General features: G+C 37.8%; 1 protein-coding gene across 26 annotated transcripts in view; it reads right to left on the reverse strand.

Annotated features, from left to right (window-relative positions):
• The window catches only part of Slmap (sarcolemma associated protein), a 122894-nt gene that overhangs the window by 33932 nt on the left and 68920 nt on the right, over positions 1–20042 (reverse strand). For 5 of the 26 annotated variants that reach the window (XM_085828450.1, XM_085828451.1, XM_085828436.1 and 2 more), the window contains exons 6-13: positions 18967–19062; positions 18679–18750; positions 17112–17252; positions 15712–15849; positions 13463–13631; positions 13327–13377; positions 12833–12883; positions 6995–7057 (exon numbers count right to left, since the gene is read on the reverse strand). In XM_085828450.1, the coding sequence (XP_085684576.1) occupies positions 6995–7057; positions 12833–12883; positions 13327–13377; positions 13463–13631; positions 15712–15849; positions 17112–17252; positions 18679–18750; positions 18967–19062 (781 nt within the window). The remainder of the gene's footprint in view (positions 1–6994; positions 7058–12832; positions 12884–13326; positions 13378–13462; positions 13632–15711; positions 15850–17111; positions 17253–18678; positions 18751–18966; positions 19063–20042) is intronic. The other 21 variants (XM_085828457.1, XM_085828458.1, XM_085828444.1 and 18 more) reach the window with 7 other exon arrangements.

Here is a 20042-nt window from a genome sequence, read left to right on the forward strand (position 1 = left end):
CTTTCTATCAACCTTCAAAGGTTGATATCAACTCTCTACGTTCTCTCCCCACGGTGGCAAGGACTACCTGACTTTGCAATACTTACCCTTTCATATTTATTTGCTTCCTCCATTTCTTGGTATGTATGTGTATTCATGTGTGTGTGGGGGGGCACATGTGTGCACATGCATGTGAAGGCCACAGATTACACTGAGTCCCCTCCTCAGTTGCTCTCGGGTTATTTTTTGAGAGATGATTTCTCATTGAACCTGGTTCTCACCATCCAGCTAGCACAGCTGGCCAACACATCTTCCTGTCTTTGCCTCACCTTATCTGGGATTACCAGGATGTGCGACTGTGCCGTTTTTTCTACTGCTACTAGACATCCCTCCGGCCTTTGTGTGTGTGCAACAAGCACTTTACCAAGCAAGCTATCTCCCTGTGCACTCTTTCGAATTTCTTTAGTCACACTACCCAAACATACCTGACTAAATAAATATAACTTTTCAGGGTCTAACTTCCTAAGTAAACTACTGCAGTGCATATTCTTCCATGTTAGGCTTCTGTCACCCACAGATCACAGTGCATCATTCACTAACACTGAAAGTCCTCTGAGTTGTTCCCAGTTTTGGACTCTGATAAACCTGCTGCTGTGAACATCCTTGAGTTTTAATCTGATTTATCTCCTTGGGCCCTTCTATATGGAGCTTATTCTGGGAAGCAAAACTAGCAACAAAATCATCTTAACTACATGAGGGACCATCATCTAAACATTTATTTTAGTCATAAAGTATAGGATGATAAAATTGTAAATTTTAAAATTTTGAATCTGCCAAAACCCTACTGGATGAGAACTAAGCTTATTTCTTGGTTCACAGAAATAAATTATGTACCACATTACTATGTGGTTCAAAATAGATATAAAGAATAAAGTGACATACTCACAAGAAGACTTTCAGCTGTCTTGGTGTTTTAAAGTTTCTGTTAAGAATATAGCTAAACGGCTCAGCAGTTAAGAGCACTGACTGCTCTTCCAAAGATCTTGAGTTCGAATCCCAGCAACAACATGGTGGCTCACAACCATCCATAGAGAGTGATATCTAGCACCCTCTTCTGGTGTGTCTGAAGAGAGCTACAGTGGACTTACAGATAATAAGTAAATCTTTGGGCTGCAGCAAGAAGAGCTGGTGCAAGCAGAGGTCCTGAGTTCAAGTCCCAGCAACCCCATGATGGCTCACAACCATCTGTACAGCTACAGTGTGCTCATACACATTAAATAAATAAATAAATAATAAATAAACAAATCTCAAGGGGAAAAAAAAAGAAGACACAGGTGTGCAAAGCTTAGGTTCTTAACACCAGAGCCACATTATCCTTAGATGACAAGGACAACTAACGACGATGCTAAGACATAAGTACAATTAAGATTCCTAGGTAAACTCAGGTTAGAGGAGAACTAGACCATCTGCTCAGCAACTACCAACCCGAAAAATATTTCTAAATCTCAAAACGGAGTTTCATCAGGAAATATTGTTATAATAATGTGCTTAATTGCAAACAAGCCAGCAATTAAAATTATGTAAATGGCATGCATACTGTTAATTAAGAAGTAAAACTCTAGATTCTGAGAAAACAAAGCTAGCTCAGCTGGCTCACTGCTCCATGCCTGGGACGGAGGAGGGGGACAGTGCTACTCCAGGCAAGCTGCTGCGACTGTCCCTCCAGAGTCCAGACATGCTGTGTCTCCTCCCTCCCAGTTCACAAGAGCAGAGAGCTCAGGTAAATATAATCTCAACTCAGTTTTAAAAGTGTCATGAGGTATGTACAACCATCTCATTTTATAAATGAAGAAAGGAAGGCTAAAGGGGGCTAATTTGCCAGAAATCATATGGTAAGTGAAACACGTCCTCCCAACATTCCTCTCATAAGATTATAAATGGAAACAAGCCAAAGTCACCTGAAGAGCTGGTTGATTCTGAAAATGCAAATGCCAAAAATAAACTTATTAAAATTAAATTATATAAATTAAATTTAAATTATATAAATGAAATTATAATTAGAGTTCAACATCAAGTTAGCAACTAGCCTTCCTCAGAGGCTGGCAACTCACAGCAGAAATAAGGCTTTAGAATGTCACAGAAGGGCTGCACACGTGCATTTTAAAAACCCAGACTTGTACAGTGGGATTCATTTCTGGTGAAGTAAAATCAGCTAAAGGAATTCTTGCTATAGAAGATATTCTGGGAACAGGTTTTTGGTTTGTTTGTTTGTTTGTTTGTTTTAAACGAGAGGAAGGAGGAATAAGGAGGAGAGAGGGGTTCAGAATTCAGAACTCAATGAAAACTGACCAATTTCAAGAACAGAAAAAACAGCACTGGCATGAATTTACCATCATCCTTTTCTTGCCACTCAAGTGCTAAAAGAGCTGCCAATAGCCTTCAATGTATCTAGAAAGGACAAACTAAGAACGAAGAGATCAAATATTAGCAACATATAACTCTGAGAGAAAGTTTTCCCACGATGGGGATATAAACTACACAACTACAATTGCTTGATGTTTTCTAATCATAAATAAACTGATCAGGTTTAGAGAAATAAAAAAAATTTAAAAACTGAAGTTAAAAAAAAAATTTATTTGAAGTCGAGTTGGCACTCAGATAACCCTGAGACAGCGTAAACACAGAGTCACCCAGCAACACCTAGTCAGTGGATTCCTTTAACTAAGGGTTCAGTTTCAGTGAGAGTGAGCAAGCCCTAGCAGGAAGAAAGTACTAGAAGAAGTATGCAGAAACAGTGTCTATAATTTCAAAATGAAAATAGAGCAAGGGAAAAAATACTTCGCAAACCAGTAAGATAAAAAAGTAAACACGATTAAGAGCACAGCAGCATTAATCTCACTCAGGACACTTGGTAATGCCATGACTCCTGGAGAATGGACAGTCTGTCTCTACAAAGCACACCTGAGAGGAGCGTTCTCTGGCATCCAGCAGCAAAATCTTTCTCCTTGTGAGGACAGCCCAGTGGCAGGCAGATGTCCAGAGAGCCGCCCTCCCTGCACTCAAGGACAGGTCCCAAGTCTCTGTGTCCTCAGGGTGTCACTCAGCATTTAATGAGTTCATCAAACGAGAGTTCATGGACAAACGAGAGTTCTTACAAGACCCCCGAAGCTGGGCCTCCGCTCAAGTCCCGGGACGAGCTGGCCAACACCCCAATAACTGAGAAAACCACACCTGATGCAAACTGCAAGAGGCTTTATTATCAGCTAGCTGAGGACGAACCCCTTACACCCCTTACACCGGGCAGGGCAGGGCAGGGCAGGGCAGGGCAGGGCAGGGCAGGGCAGGGCAGGGGAGTTCGACCCCCAGCAGCAACAGCAGGGGGCTTTTAAAGGAAAAGTGAGGAATTGGAGTTGGGAGGAGAGTTGGAAGGAGTCTGGCTACAGCTGGGGGGGGGGGGGGGGTGTCCTTGGCACAGGGAGCCAGGCAAGTGCCTGGCTAGGTCTTTTTACAATTATCACATCTCTGATTGTAAGGTATTGAAACAAAAAAAGCTTTTTGCTGGCTATAAAGAACAAAGAGCTTCTTTCTGGCTGTATTTTTTTTTTTTTTAAATCGGAGAACAGGAATATTCAGGGGCTTTACCTCCCAGGGAGAAACACTTTAAATCGGGGTCTCACAGGACCAAACAGAACAGGTACACAAGTTGTTAGCTCAGAAAGCATCTTTAGCAAAACAGAAAAGCGTTCCGAATAATCTGTGGGTTTTTTGTTTGTTTGTTTTGTTTTTGGAGACAGGGTTTCTCTGTATAGCCCTGGCTGTCCTGGAGCTCACTTTGTAGACCAGGCTGGCAATCGGTTAAATTTATGAAGTAAGCCCCAAGTAGCTCAAGTGAGTAAACTTTACAGGGAAGAGGAAGGACCTTAGTCCTTCCTCAACCCTGCTATCCTGAAGATATTCCTTTTTGCTAATAAGGTTTTAATAAGTTTTAGTGAAGTTACCTGCTAATTCTAGACTTTATGTAAAGTAATTTTATATAGAATATTTACAGATTGGGAATTATGTAAAAGGTTATACTTAAGCTTGTTTAAAACCCACCTTCTTTTCCTAGAATTAAGCACTTTTCTCTAAAAGAACTTTTTTAAAAATACAGTCTGACTTTTCATACAAAGAAACCATTAAAATGTATTCCAGCTCATTTATTTTCTATAAAAATCCATCTACATTTTTATGGGTTCATACAGGTAAGATGAACTATCTCCCAATACACTAAATTTAAAGAATCAATGGAAGTAAACCATGAGCTTTTTAGTTTTTAAAACACTGACTTTAGCTATATAAGTTCAATAAATAATAAACAAGGTATTTGACATTTCTTTTTAAAAGAGTGGAGAAAGAATTTGAAGTACTACTGTACACTAAATATATACTTTGTAATCAATACCAATCAATTTAAATTGCCTAATCATTAAAAAAAAAATAACAAAGAGCCGGGCATGGTGGCGCACGCCTTTAATCCCAGCACTCGGGAGGCAGAGGCAGGTGGATTTCCGAGTTCGAGGCCAGCCTGGTCTACGAAGTGAGTGCCAGGACAGCCAGGGCTACACAGAGAAACCCTGTCTCGAAAAACAAAAATAAAATAAAATAAAATAAATAAAAATAAAAACAAAACAAAACAAAAAAAGGAAAAAAGATGATGTATGGCTGTTAATGCATAATCCCACACTACTCCTAAGTCTACCTGAACAAGGTGTTTGCTGAGTTTCCTTCCTGTGATAATACTCTTTAATGTCCACAATGGCAGTTTGTCATAAAATGACCCTTCTAACAACAAACAAGGCCAGAGGTAACCCTCTTTCCAGCAATCCTTATTTAAGGAACCAACTTAATTTGGAAACTTTAAGACATCGAAAGCAAACAGTTGCTACCTAAAATGCAGAAACCAGATTCTTATGATCCGCTTCTCTGAGCCACTCACGAGTTGAACCTCTCACTATTTGCACTAACAACTCAGAAGATCTTTTAGAACTTAGAAGCCCTTTTGTTTTGTTTGGCTTTGGTTCTTGTTCTTTGCCTTTGTATAGGAAGGATGAGAGTTTATCTCTGACTCTCCTCTGTGTCGTGCAGGTTCAGTATTGTCTGGAGCAGTCACACAGACAGTTAGCACAAACATCCTCTGATTAGTTAACTTTCTCACCGAGGGTGTTTGTTTTGACTTCTGTTCTCTTAATACTTTTCTGGCTCATTTTACCATACAAATACAATGTAATAAAATTCTCTAAGCAGATTTTAACTTAAATTTTAAACAATTATACTTTATATTACTTTAAATCAAATATATAATATAAATTAGACATTTAATGGGGTCTTGTTTCCTTTCTTGAGAATAGGCAAGTGTGAACTTTATTGGTTACTAACAAGGACTTTTGAAAATTACAATACAGCAAAACATTCTTTTGATGATCTTCTCATTTGTTGGGCTTAAAGTACAAATTCTGAAAGCTAAAATATATAAAATAAAATAAAAGTAGCATTATATAATTAAAAATATCAATATTTTTTTCAAGGTCTTAAAAATAATTATGTCCTCTTGCTAATCAGTGGATATAAATTATCTTCCCTCACAGAAATCACTGTGCCAATTCCCATAATTGAGATGCACTAATCAGATGGTCCACAAGTATTAAGAGTTTGGGAAAATGTCACATATATTAAAAAAAAAAAAAAAAAACCTTAAAAATAGCTTTAAATTTTATTACAGTATCTAAAACCAAGGGGGAAACAGCTCTTTTAAAACAATTTAATGCAATGACATAGTTTTCTATACAGCTCTTGGAAGTTGTAACGGTGACCCACTGAAACTGTATGCTCTAAATCCAGGTATGACCCTTTTAACCAGAAATGGCTCTGGGCTTAAGCGTGAGGCAAACATATATATGCCTAAGACATGGATAGAAATCATTCTTTTCAAGAGGGGAGGAAAGGCAAAGTGCTTGAGAGTACCTGAAGACAAGAAAGCAACGCATGTAAGCAAGCACTCTTCTGTACACGGTGACTCACCATCACTAACAACACGAAAAATGCTGCAGCTTTCTGTTAAGGGATTTAAACTGCTATATAAAAAGGATTCACAACATTTGGTTTAGAACTCAGAAGAGGTCTAAATCACCAAGAGCCAGTCCACCTTTAATATTCCTAAAGACACCCACTGGGAAATTGCCAGTATTAGGCAATACCAGAGTGTAAGACAACTTACTGCTACCCCTTCCCTAAAATAAAAAGCTTGCACTGTGCTGAGGGCCATCTTGGAGCTGAGTGCCCCTAATGACTATTTGCTTTAATAACTTCATTTAATCTGAGAAATGTATTTAAAACTCTCAAAATTCAATCTGTGATAGAACTAGAACTTGAATAAAGAAGCCACTGTCACTACGTCTTCAAGTATCCACATAGGCACTTTTAGGTACACATAGTACTCTACACATAGAAAGTTTAGGTGTGAGCAGAAGAGATGGCTCAGCAGTCAGAAGCACTAGCTGCTCTTGCAGAGCCTGTGTTTGATTTCCAGCACCCCATGATGGCTCATAGCTCTCTGAAACTCTAGTTTCAGAAGACAATGCATAGACATGGTGTACAGACATACATACAAGCAAAACAAGCAGACAAAATACACACATAAAACTAACTACATACACATTTTAAATGAGAAAGTTCATGTACTTCACAACCCAGTAGTCTGTGTTATTCCCTGATGGATGGCTTTTAATTAGCAAGTGTGAAATTTCCTCGTGTATGTGTGTGTGTGTGTGTGTGTGTAGGGGCCACCGAAATGAAATGTTTCCACTCCATACATATAGGTAAATGGAGCAAGAATATTTTTCTCAAAAGTGAGAAACAAGCAGGTTTGCTGATACCTGAAGACAGTTTTACTACTACAAGTACATTGAGATGCTTGCAGCCCTTTTAACTTCAGCCCCTGATTTCATTAAAATCAATGTGAAGTATACTCTGTACTCACTCTGGCACTCTAGGAACTGATGAATAAAAGTGCAGTCCCCGCCACTCTTTGAAAGCAAGTGCTCTAATAAAGAAAGAAAGACCTTTAAGGATATAGTTTGTTGCTGTCTTGAAATAAACAACAGCAAAGGTAAAAAAAAATTAAATTATTTTAACATAGGCAATTGAAAAGAACTAATAGAGTATATTTTAACACATTTTCAAGTTAAATACTGAAAGTTGTAATTTATATAATCACTAGTTTACTCTGAATAGCTAGCTTCTAAAGGTGCAGTTCTTATCCAAAGAGCTCAAAATATAAACAAAATAAAAAGCTTTTCCTACTTTTCATATGTACCTTTCTCCATAATAGGTTTACAAATACTCTAAAAGTGGATTTTTATGTTTTTATTACTGAATTTTGGGTGTATATACTAACAGTCTCTCTTCCAAGATATTGATCTTAATTAAGATATAAAAACTTTAGAATGCATAAAATCAGGTTGGTGAGATGGCTCAGTGGGTAAGAGCACTAACTGCTCTTCCGAAGATCCTGAGTTCAAATCCCAGCAACCACATGGTGGCTCACAACCACCCATAATGGGATATGACACCCTCTTCTGGTGTGTCTGAAGACAGCAACAGTGTACTTATTCATAATAATAAATAAATCAGAGTGAGCAGGGACTGAGCAAGGGGGGCCGACCAGAGCAAGCAGAGGTCCTAAAAATTCAATTCCCAGCAACCACTTGAAGGCTCACAACCACCTATACAGCTACAGTGTACTCATATAAATAAAATAAATCAATCTTTAAAAAAAAAAAAGAATGCCTAAAATCAGCCAGGCATGGTAGCATACGCCTAAATTCCCAACATTTAGGAGGATGAGGCAGGAGGATGAGGCCATGAGTTTGAGCCCAACATGGGCTACACACACAGTGAGCTTCAAGGAAACTTGGACTATAATATAAGTCCTGTTTAAGAAGCTGGGGGAGTTGTGGAAAATAATTTCTGTAAATTTTTAAGAAATTGGTGAGGTAGATGTTTTTATACATTCTTTTTTTTTTTTTTACAAATGGTGTCCTTAATCTATATTATACATAACCACTATATTACATCATTTATCTTAACCCAAATTTCATGTTCTACACCGCTTTGCTTACTTAAATAATCCAGTTTTGTTAAAACAAAACAAAACAAAACAAAACAGAGTTTAAAAAGAGAAAATTTAAAATTAACATTGTGGTTAAAGAGTTTCGGCCCTTTTCTTACAATAGTCTAACTCCACTGACAGACCAAGAGCTAACTTCTGAGTCCAGATAACATTGGTCAGTAGCATATCCCTACCTTTCAAGACTACACAGGAGGTTGCAGAAGCTTTGGTCTAAAAGGCTGGACTCACGGTGACCACTGGAAGGTCTGGAGGCCTCAGCCCTGGAGTGGTGCACTGGGGAAGCATGCTCACTCTCCACTCCGCCCCCACCCCCACCCCACAGCCTCTGCCTCTCCTTTGTCATACTGTCTGTTGTGACACCAATCCTGTTGACTGCCTTTTTAACCTCTCAAGTGTCCTTTTCTTTGATCCTAGTTACACACACCCAAAGGGCCCATGCTACAGTTATAAAACAGGGGGAGAATGATTAGTACAGCTTTTGTTTTAGAAAGATCAATGAGAAGTACAGCACAGTTCCAAATAAAAAAATTAAAAATTAACTGGAACAGAAATTTGGAATGCCATAAATTAGACAAATAGAATTTGCCAACTGGAGCTAATTCTAGAAAAACAGCAACCCTCAGTAGATTATTTCAAATTAAAAAATCATTTTACATAAACTTTAAATTAAACACTTTCAAAACTTAAACTATGCAATATCATGTTGAGTGTGAAATTTTGTTTGGACGGGTAAAGAAAATGTAGTACATGAGAGAACAGAGTTTTATTGATCATCTGCAAGAAAATGTATCCATGTTGATGATCAAATGTTAAACAAGAGAAGCCCGACCCTCTTTCACAAGCTTCTTTCATATGTAAAATCTAGATTTAAATGTATGTGTCACATACGTGATGGGGGAAGTAGGAAGGGATATGGACAGGGAGGAAAGTGGCCTAAAAGGAGAGAGAACAAGAAAGGATAGTGGGAGGAAAAAGGTAACTACATCTCGTGCATGTAATCTAGCTTAAATCCACTTACTGGATATAAGGCAAAGAGGAACCTTTGGGGAGAGAAGGAGTCAGCGGAGAGGGGATGGTAAGGAAGAGCACACATGGACGAAAATGTCAGAAATCTTTATGTATGCTTACCAAAAATTGTTAAAACTCATTTTAAACCAAACTTGAACATAACTAATGGACTTTATGACAGATATGAAACCAAATTTCAAACCAATATTTATCAATTCCTGGGAATTCTTACTAAAAGCAGAGGATCACTGGGGAGGTTTGAATGAGAATGGCCTCCATAGGCTGATATATTTGAATGCTTGGTCCCCATTTGGTAGAACTGCTTGGGAATATTAGGAGGTGTGGCCTTGTTGAAGGAGGTGTGTCATTGGGGGGTTGACTTTGGGGTTTAAAAACCCAAGCCGGGCCCTGTCTCACTCTTTCTTGGCCTGCAACTTGCAGATCAGATGTGAGCTCTCTGTACTTCTCCAGCACCAGTGTCTGCCTACCTATGCCGTGCTTTCTATCATGATGATAGAGACTCACCCTCTGATACTGTAAGCCCCCAATTAAATGGGTTTTTTTTCCTAAGTTGCTTTGGTCATGGTGTCTCTTCACACAACAGAACAGTAGCCACAACACCCACTGTTACTCATTAAGCTAAAGATCCTTTATTCTAGTTTTGCATGCAGGAACCCACAAGGGTCAGAGAAGGACGGCGGGTCCCCTGGAGCTGGAGTTACTGCTGGTTGTGAGATGCTATGGGGGTTATAGGGATAAACCTGGGTCCTCCCTGCAGGCCAGAAAATTCTCTGAACCACTGAGCCATCTCTCCAGTACCCTGTGTACTCTATTTATAATATCTGAATCTGACCCTAAACTATTTAGTAGACTAGTTTAGATAAAGTCTACTGTTTAAGTAAAAAGGCAAATGCATATGTGCTATGTCTACAAAAGCACCTTTACGCACATAAGACAACATTCTCGTAGTCTATATAAAGCATTTCAAACATGACACTTAAAGTCTATTACTTGAATTCAGGCCCTTAGGAATTAAGTTGAGACAACTACAGAATATATTACCATCACTGGTAATCCTAAAGGAATCAGATGCTTACTGGAAGGAAAGCAAGTCTCTGCAATATTGGTTAAAGTAAAAGAAATGGTGGGGAAAAAACCCAACCAAACATGGAACCATAAAGAACCATTCCACCTAGAATGCAGAGTTTACGCAAATGCGTTTCCTAAGAATCCAGTTTCCCTTGTACTCATGTTGCACCTATGCTACTCTAGCCATTAATTGCAAATGCCACTAAGCCATTTAAACAGAGCTCATTCTAACCAAGCTATGTGCACCCTAAAATCAATACAAGATGATTTCAAACACTTACTAGGGAAAATTAATATGAAATGGCTTTTTAACCTTTAAATATTGGTTACATATTTAAATAACATTGTTAAAATTGCTAGTTAAATAAAATTTACTACTTAAATGTGTTTTACTTGTTTCTTTTTAAACTTTTACTGTAGTTACTAGACATTTTTAAATTTCTCACATATTGCTTTTAGATGGCACTATTCTATACTCCAATATATTTAAATAATGCTTGTTTATAAAGAGACAAAAACTTACAGTATAAAATCTGTGCTTTTAGAAACTTTAAGTCATTTCAAAAGAGTTCATTGGAAGAAATATGAACTATAATATCTCTAGACACTTGATATTTTTTCTTTTGCTTCTAAACTTGGTATTTTTCTCTACTACTTAAAGGGTAATGTTAACTTTAAAATTTATGAAAATTCTGGCTGTGAACCTTGGTGATGTTTTAAAAGGTAAATTATCTTACTACAAAGTTCACTCTATAATAGAATGGAGCATAATGAGATGTTTGTGCAAATGTAAGACCTTACTGTCAAAATCTTTGCTAGCATTCTCATGGCACTTAACACATTGTCAACAGAGACCAGATGCTTTAACGATGGAATCATTATAGCAAGGAGTGCCCCGGAACAATATAAAAATTTTATTCATTTAAGATTAAACTAATTAAAATTCACTAGTCATTAAACTAAGGAGTCTATTACTATTCTCCAATAGGAAAACAGACTACTAATCTAAATTTGGGGGCAGAAATTTTACAAAGCAATCTGACAACTCTAGAAAAAAGATGGTTTTGTATGTATATAAAGATTCTTAACTGAAAAAATAAAAGTCCATAGCTTGTATTAAATGTGACAATTGACACATAGTCAAGGAAATACTCAATTAAAAAGTATACAATCAGAAAGGAAAAGAAGCAAGCAAAATAACAATGGAAAACATAAAATCATTTAAGAAAAAAAGAGTACTTAGAAGACGAAGATTAACTCATTTAACAAAAATTTGCTAAATACGTTTAATACATAGCAACTAAAAGTTTTGGTAAAATGAATATAAACTATACCTTTAAAAATTCTCAGATTGAAACTCAAAAACTCAAACCTGAAAAAACTTAAGGCATTTTATAAATTACACAGACAAATCAAATAGCAATGAATACTTTTTTTCTTAAGAATCCTACAATGCACAATATATGCAATATTAGATCTTGCCTGTACAGCTCACGTTTACACGAATATCTGGGCCATTTGGCAGTTACTATAAGAACTTATTTTTTCCTTTTTTGTAATGCTGGATTTGAATCCAAGGCATAAACTTGGGAAACACATAAAAAGCTGTATCTCCAGCTCATCCATTTTTTCTTTTAAACAAATCAAAAGAAACACTTCTTCCCTCTGACCGCTTTCCTTAAGGATATACTCTGATCCTGGAATATGGTTTCTTTAGAAATTCTAGTTCTGACCTTAATACCTTCTTCTAAATTCTGTATATTAAAATCAGCTGATAAGCACATCAGTATTCACTGAACATAACTGTAATCCCTTAGTACTCCACATAGCCAGTGGAGTACTCAGCACACAGCTAGAGATGGTTCTCCATGACTCTTAGAGGAAAGGGGCAAGTGACCTAAGTGAACAAACACCTTACGACTAAAGGACTAAAAGACTACAAAGTCAGTAATTCAAAAGCATCCATGCACTGGGAGGGTGGCTCATGTCTTTGATCCCAGTACTTGCAGGACAGAGGCAAGCAGATCTCTGAGTTCATGGCCAGCATGATTTAAATAGTTCTAAGCAGCCATGGTGGCATGGTGAGACTGCATGGGGTGAGGGGGGTGAGAAGGGAGGGAGGACAACAAAGATAAACAAACACTAATACACTGGCTCTAAGTTTTGGTTGATTGAGAACTCTTGCTACCCAGAAGAAAAAGCAAATAAAAAAGAATTTTTAGATAAAGAAAGTATCCAATGGGAGGTTAAGTAAGTTCCCACATTGCACATGGAGACCTAGAAGCCAATCGTAATGGAACAACACAGAAGTACAAGCTCCTCAGAAGGTTAAGAGCTACAAACCAAGCCACGGCTAACAAGGTGCAGCATTTCTCCCGTGAGCCATTGCAATTTCCACATAGCAAGTGATATCTAAGTACAGATCACCTCTGTGTCTGAGCCTAAAGAGAAGCTGGATTTTAAATGGTGAATTTCAATGGTATGAGAACAGTTGTGTGTGTGTGTGTTACTAAAACTCATCAAGCATTTAGCTCTCTGTCCTACTTAAATAACAGAAGGATAGCATGAAAAAATATTTTTTTACGCTACCTTTTTCTGTGCTCCCATTTATTTTAGGTAAGAAGTCATCAACTTGTGTCCCTAGGATTAAGACAGGATATCATTGCCTGATCAAAGAAATTGTTAACTTTAAAATTGGCTTCAAATGTAACTACAGCATTTTATATTTCTACTTACACTGACTTTGTATAGAACATTGTACTTATAAGAAGAGTTCAAGCTGCCATTCTCTACTAATTCAGGCTTAGACACCTTCCAAAGAACTGGGGAGTGGGGTAAGGGTGGAGTGGGGATGTGATTCCTGCTTCTTAAAATCTCAGGGGCAAAAATCTATCTCAAAGTCTGAACAATGGCGCCCACTGGTGGCAATCATGAGTACTATAAAGGAGATTTCTAAATACATAACTTTTGCTTGATAAGTAAAATATCAAATGAAAGAAGTAAACAGTGTAAGAAGTGAACAATGTGAACTGGGAACAAGGTCAACAGCTAATGAAGACATCTTTAAATAAGGTGACACCTACCTAAGCTGCTGCATTCTTTAAGAGTTTTCTCCTGCAGGTGTTCTAACCGTACTGTAAAAAATAGTCCAAGAAAAAGGTATTCACAGACAAAGAGAACAAAAATCAAATAAAACCAATTTCTGTCTCACCAGCTTACCTTGCAGAGCTGTCAGCCTTTCATTGGTGAAGTCGTTATCAGCTTGCAAAGCTTCAATTTTTGCCTGGAGCTCTTGTTCTTTTTCTTCCATTTCATCAATTTTCGTCTGTAATTCCTTCTTCTCAGCTTGTCCCTTCTGTTGGATTTCCTCTTGTTTTCCCTCTGCTACCTGTTGCATAGGAATCTTCAGTCAACTCATAAAACCTCATCTTGCTTTAGCTAGCCTAAAGCCAGAACTGACTTCATTCATTTACACTTCTGAGAAATATATTCAGAATTACAGAACATATTTATAAAGCTGATTTTTTTACAGAAAACAAAGACAGAGACTTGATGTGGAACTTGAGTGATCTGCACCGAGCTCACTACTACAAAGCACTGAGAAGGGAAACTTAGAAGAAAACAAGGAAACACAGGAGATAAACAAGCGATAGAGTCTAAGTTAAATCCCCCATGTGTGTTATGTGGGAAATATATTCCCCAATTTACTATTATTACAATTTGTTTGATAGTTCTAAAATATAACACCAATTTAAAATTATTAATTAAAAAGATGATAGTATAAACCCTTTCCAAAAACATTTCTCTTGGCCAGACCTCTCTGAGAACTTCAGTGAGCTATATGCCATCTTCTCTGATAAATACTTATCGTGTAGGCACTCAACTGAGGGCAGGATCATTTTTCTTTTGTTTAATTAATGTTTAATATCATCAAGTACTGCTTTACTATGGCATTTTTCATACATACATGTCTATCCATTACTCACTCTTATTTGCACCGCCTGCCCGGATGACCACTGCCTCTCTAGCTGCTTCTGTCTCTCTTCCCACACAGCCCTTTCTGTTTTCATGGTACATACATTCTATTTTCTTTCCTATCCCCACAATCTCTTCCTTTCCCCTCATAACCCGCCAATAGATATGGATAATACTAAGATGGATTTTTAACAAGTCAGTCACAAGACTTTAAAGGACCAACTAGACATTATCCTATGGTCTGATGCCCTTATTAAAAATGTCCCAGAGGAATCGCAACTGAAACAGAATCAATGGCACAGCTGCAGGCTGAGACCAAGCATGGCTCAAGCAGGTTATCCCAAGCTCCCTTTGAATTTACTGCAGCACCAAACAGCTGGCCCCTAACTCTTGAGATGACCTAAAAGTGAAGAGGTTTTAAAAGCATCTGATTATATATTATATTTTGCTAATTCTTTTTAAAAACTTTATTATTATAATATGTGCATGTGTGTGTGTGTGTATGATGCGTGGGTAGCTCATGTGGAGATCAGAGCACAACTCTGTGGTGTCCATTCCTTCCACCATGGGGCTCCTGGGAGTGAACAAGGATATCAGGCTTGTATTGTCCTATGAGACATCTCACTATGGCTTTGATCCTCTTTTTATAATTAATTAATTAATTAATTATTACTGTGTGCGCTTGCATGTCTGTGTGTCTACATATGTGTGTGTATGTACATGAGTGTTATGGGTACCAACCATGGCCCCCAAGTGGAGGTCCGAGGACATCTCTGAGGACTTTCCTTCCTCCAACATGGATTCTATAACTGGTTTTAGTGCCCACACTGAGCTATCTCATCAGTTCATAGCATATTGATTTGTATCTCCTTCCAAGTGTATATTAGAAAGTGCTGTTCTTTTCTTAGTCTATGGGATGCTGAAGCAAACACTACACCTGCTGTTATGAAGTGCTGACTACGTTTCCATCTAGAAGTATGTCTACTTTAAAGGCTTTCAATTTCAACAATAATAGAGGATAGGCTAAATAGAATACATTTTCTATTTTCACTATCAGTTTCAACTTTTTAATTTTACCCAATTTTACATCACCAGCTCTTGAGTGATTAATAAACGTTTTAAGCTATTAGCTTGTTAGTGACTAGCTTAACATGCTTCTAGTAGTTTAAATAGAAGCTGTGATGGCTGGGTTAAGAATGTCCCTCACAGGTCACATGTCTGAATACTTGGTACTCAGTTGGTAACGCTGTTTGGATAGGTCTAAGAAGTGTGCCTTTGTGGGAGGAATATGTCACAGGGTATAGACTTGGATGTTTCAAAGGCTCAAGCCATTCCCAGTGATCTTTAAGCTTCCAGCTTCAGCTGCCATACCTGCCTGCTGCCACACTTCCTCGCCATGATGGAACCCTAAGCCCAAGTAACCTCTTCTTTCTATAAAGTATTTTGTTCATGGTATTCTATCACAGCAATACAAAAGTAACTACTATACATACCTTTAATTTATCAGACAAATCTTTAATTTCATTAACTGCTCCATTGTATTTATTGGCTAATTCTCTTAATTCTTCCTGAGTCCGCTCATTCATCTCTTTCAGGTGGGTACATTCATCTTCAGTATTACTCAGACTTCGCTGCAAGTCAAGTTCACAGGGAATTCAGTTAGAGTAAATGGGTACTTATTTTAAATTTATCATAAATTCAATTTGTAAAAAGTGTAGTTCTGAACTAGTCTACATCAACATTTGGATTAAATTTATAAAAAGCTGATTTAAAAGACAACATAATTTCAGCAACATATATACTAAAACACAACTAAGAGCTACGTTTAAAAAACATAACTCTTAACAATATTATGTTATTCAAGTTGGCTTCAAGTTCACTATGAAGTACAGGCTAGCCTAATCTCCTGTGAATCTCCTGCCTTCGACACCCAAGTGCGATGATTATAAGTACACTCTATCGCACTCACCTCTACATCAACAATCCTTAAAGTAAGAATAAAACCATATAACAGTTCATCTAATGTGAAAACAGAAAGACACCTGAAACTGTGTGTGTATGTCAGAGTAATCAAACATCAATGAACATAAAGCATGTGTTACAGAATGAGACCGTAATCCAAACTACTCATTATCCCTGTCCTCACACATGCTAAGCACATGCCCACTGAGCTAGATCCTCAGTCAGAAGAATCATTATCCCTGTCCTCACACATGCTAAGCACATGCCCACTGAGCTAGATCCTCAGTCAGAAGAGTCACACTTTGATGTTCATAGAACCCGGACAATAATAACTTGTAAAGCCTAAGATAAAGTGCCGCCCTAAGGCAGTAGGTATTAACTTCTGTGGGTAGAACGACCTCATAGGGTGCCTAAGACCATCCAAAAATATGGGTACTCACACTGGGATTAACAGTAGCAAAACTACAGTTACAGAGTAGCAACAAAAATAACCTTATGGTTGGGCGTCAGGTCAGCACACGTGAGGAGCTGTATTAAAGGCCTGAGCACTGGGAAGGCTGAGAGCCACTGCTCTAGAGGATGGCTGAAGTAGTAAAGTCTCAGCCTTATGTGACCATCATCAATTATGTGACAAAAGATCAATTCCCACCAGACATGGTGCCAGCAAGTCTTTAATTCCACCACTTGGAAGACAAAAGTAGTCCAGGGGCCAACCTGCTCTATCTAACTCCAGACCAGGCAATGGTAGCTCAGTTCCCAGCATCCACATCAGATGGCTCAAAACTGCCTATAATTCCAGGTCCAGTGGATGTGAGGCCTCGGCGTTCTGCAGACACGTTCACTCGCACACAATACCCACACTTACTTCACATAGACATAATTTTAAAAGTAAAACAAATCTTTAAAAACAATGGCAATAAAAGTGAAATACCTCAACTTCGGAAAGTTTTCTAACCACTTCGATTTTCTCCTGAAGAACCCGCCTCAGGGACTCTTTGGCTGTGGTTTCATAGTTGTGTTTATCCTCCTGCAGTGCAATCAGCTCCTTCCGTAAACTATCTTCTGTTTGATTCTAGGATAAAAGACACTCACATCACACCTAAGTCACTTTTCTGTGAAAATTGTTTATCCTTTGAAAGAAACTCATTAAAATACTCAAAATTATACGTTACGGTACCCACAAATACAAATGTTGGCATACTATTAACTAAATGTGTATTTCAAAGTTGTAGTAGTAAATTATACTTCAGAAATTATAGTAATTTCAATAGAAATGACCTAAAGACAAATAGTTTATCTCAAATACTAAGATAAATTACTCATATTCTGTAGAAGCTATCATAGTTTCAGTTATAAGCAAAAATCATTGCTCATAATTTTGTTTGCCCCAAACGGAAGCAGTAAGAGCTTCGTGAGGAAAAAGGAAAGTCCAGGGTTAGAACAAAAACTGTGCAGGTGAGCACAGGGCCTCCGGGCTCGCAGGCGGCTGGAGCCATCAAAGCAGGTGAGAGAGAGCCAGAGAGCCAACCTCAAAGCATTTACTCACAGAAAACTCAGAATGATTTGATCATCCACAAAGATAACTACTAGTATAGACTTAAACACACCAAAATGTACTTCACTCTTAGCAAGAGAGAAAGCGCTACATTGTCATTTGCTGCTGGATTTAAAAAAAAAAAAAAAAAAAGTTTATTCTGTTTTAATCTAGTAAATAACTGGGGAGAGTTGGTTTTTTTTTTTTTTCTGTAGAAAAATATACTTCAGAGTAATAAGATGGTTCATGAAGGAAGAATTCTCTTTGAAGAAGTAAATGAAGAAATGACAGAATTGCTTTACTATGTTAAATATCCTTAATGAAATAATGAACCTAGTGAAGAGTCATCAATGAATGGTAACATCTTAAAAGGAGAGCCATCCGCGATGATGTCTTTGACTGAAGAACAAAACCATCCATGGTGAGCGGACAGGTGAACAAGTATCATGACCTCCGACCAGACCAATTGTCTACTACTTCACGCCAAGGAACCAGAAAAACGCCTGCTTTCTCTTCTTTCTTTTTTTTTCTTTTTCTTTTTTTTTTTTTTTTTTTTTTTTGGTTTTTGGAGACAGGGTTTCTCTGTGTAGCCCTGGCGTCCTGGAACTCACTCTGTAGACCAGGCTGTCCTCGAACTCAGAAATCCGCCTGCCTTGGCCTCCCGAGTGCTGGGATTAAAGGCGTGCGCCACCACGCCCGCTCAAAAGTCAAGTCACATTCCAGAAGGCAAATCACCTCGTCAATGAATATCAATCAATTGAAATAGAAAAAGAAATCAGAATTGAGCACAGGCATGCATCACTCAATTCTTCCTACTTATAGGTATGCTTGAATTTTTTCACGACAAAGATGTGAAAGAATTGTGGACTATATAAATGTTTTAACATAAACTGAAATAACAGAGACCTGAAACTACAGAAAACACCATGAATTCTTCTTTGTGTACCTGAGATTAAATACCTACTTTGGAGCATGCCTGCAACTGGTTTCCCATAACTTCTAACCGTGATAAGAGTCTATCTTCATCTATTAAAGCCTGTTGAAAAAATTAGAAATAATTAGAAATAAAATACTGTTTCCACTTTTGTTCTTTAGTTAAGGAGTAACTTTACTTTTGTTCGCCAGAAAATCTTAGTTCTAATTCATTCAACACATACGAAAACAAACAAAACAAAACAAAACAACCCAAAACAAAACCACCCTATTAAACAGTTTAAAAGCTTCTTAAACATTTATTAAGAAAATGGAATACCTGCCAACTAGTATCTGAAGCCTCTTGGGTGATGGCTAGTAGCCGCTGAAGGGTGGCTAACTTCTGTTCCAACATCTGTTCCCGATGTAAGGCCTCCTAACATAAATCACAAAAGACATTCTAGTGAACTGGCAGCACGACACCTCTGCAGAACCACACTCAGGCTGTGAATACAGTCTCACAGTGCAGCCTGGATGCGTCTCAGTGTTTTAGCCCATCTTCTGGACTACACATTCAGATGTGATAGGTCGTTTGGATGTTAACTTTTCCCTGCATGGAAAACTATTTACTCATTTGTTTCCTTTTGATGCAGATGAGAAAAATTAACAAATGTTTCTGTTTCTGCCCATATTTAATAAATGCATAGATGTGTTTGTGAAATATTTACGTATCTCAGAACAAATGTATTTCAAACTAAGGCAAAACAATCTGGTCAACATCAAAGATACAGCAGCTCTCCAGCATGGCATCGAAACTAGCAATAGCTTTCAGTTTCTTTTTTTAAAGTATTATTTAAATGTATGTGTATTAAAAGAGAACTGCTCATGGCTTATGGCATTTTCCAGTGTTCTGACTCTCTCCCTGATTACCTCACAGAGCAGTAGTTAATATTCAGAAGGTAGAGCCCTTTAAATATTAGCTTGATGTAATAAGGGGGTCAAAGGAATCCATGACTATGGTGGAGGACACGGAGGAACAAGAGTGCTCAGAGGTTCACAGCTGAGAGCTGTTAGCAGCATCCCCTCGAAGGCTGTGAAGGTAAAAAGCTCACACCACTCAGTGTGACTTTGGCACACCTTCATCCTCTGCCGATCCTGCCAGTACCCAAAGGACACTCATAACAGTCTATCTTGGAGCCACCTTTGCTTTAAATAGAGCACTTAAGTTTAAAACATTAATTTATTGTTCTCCACATCCTTGATAAACAATGGCTAGGGAAAATCTGGCCTAATATATACTTAAACATACTTTAATGTAGACTGAGCAATCTAATAAAAACACCATGGGAGAATCCACATTAAAACCACTATTTACCATATTTTATTTTAAGTTCTTGAAACATTCCTAATATTCAG

This window comes from Mus caroli, unplaced genomic scaffold (genome assembly GCF_978045245.1).
Source record: "Mus caroli unplaced genomic scaffold, Mus_caroli_1 scaffold_12, whole genome shotgun sequence".
Lineage (NCBI taxonomy): Eukaryota > Metazoa > Chordata > Mammalia > Rodentia > Muridae > Mus > Mus caroli.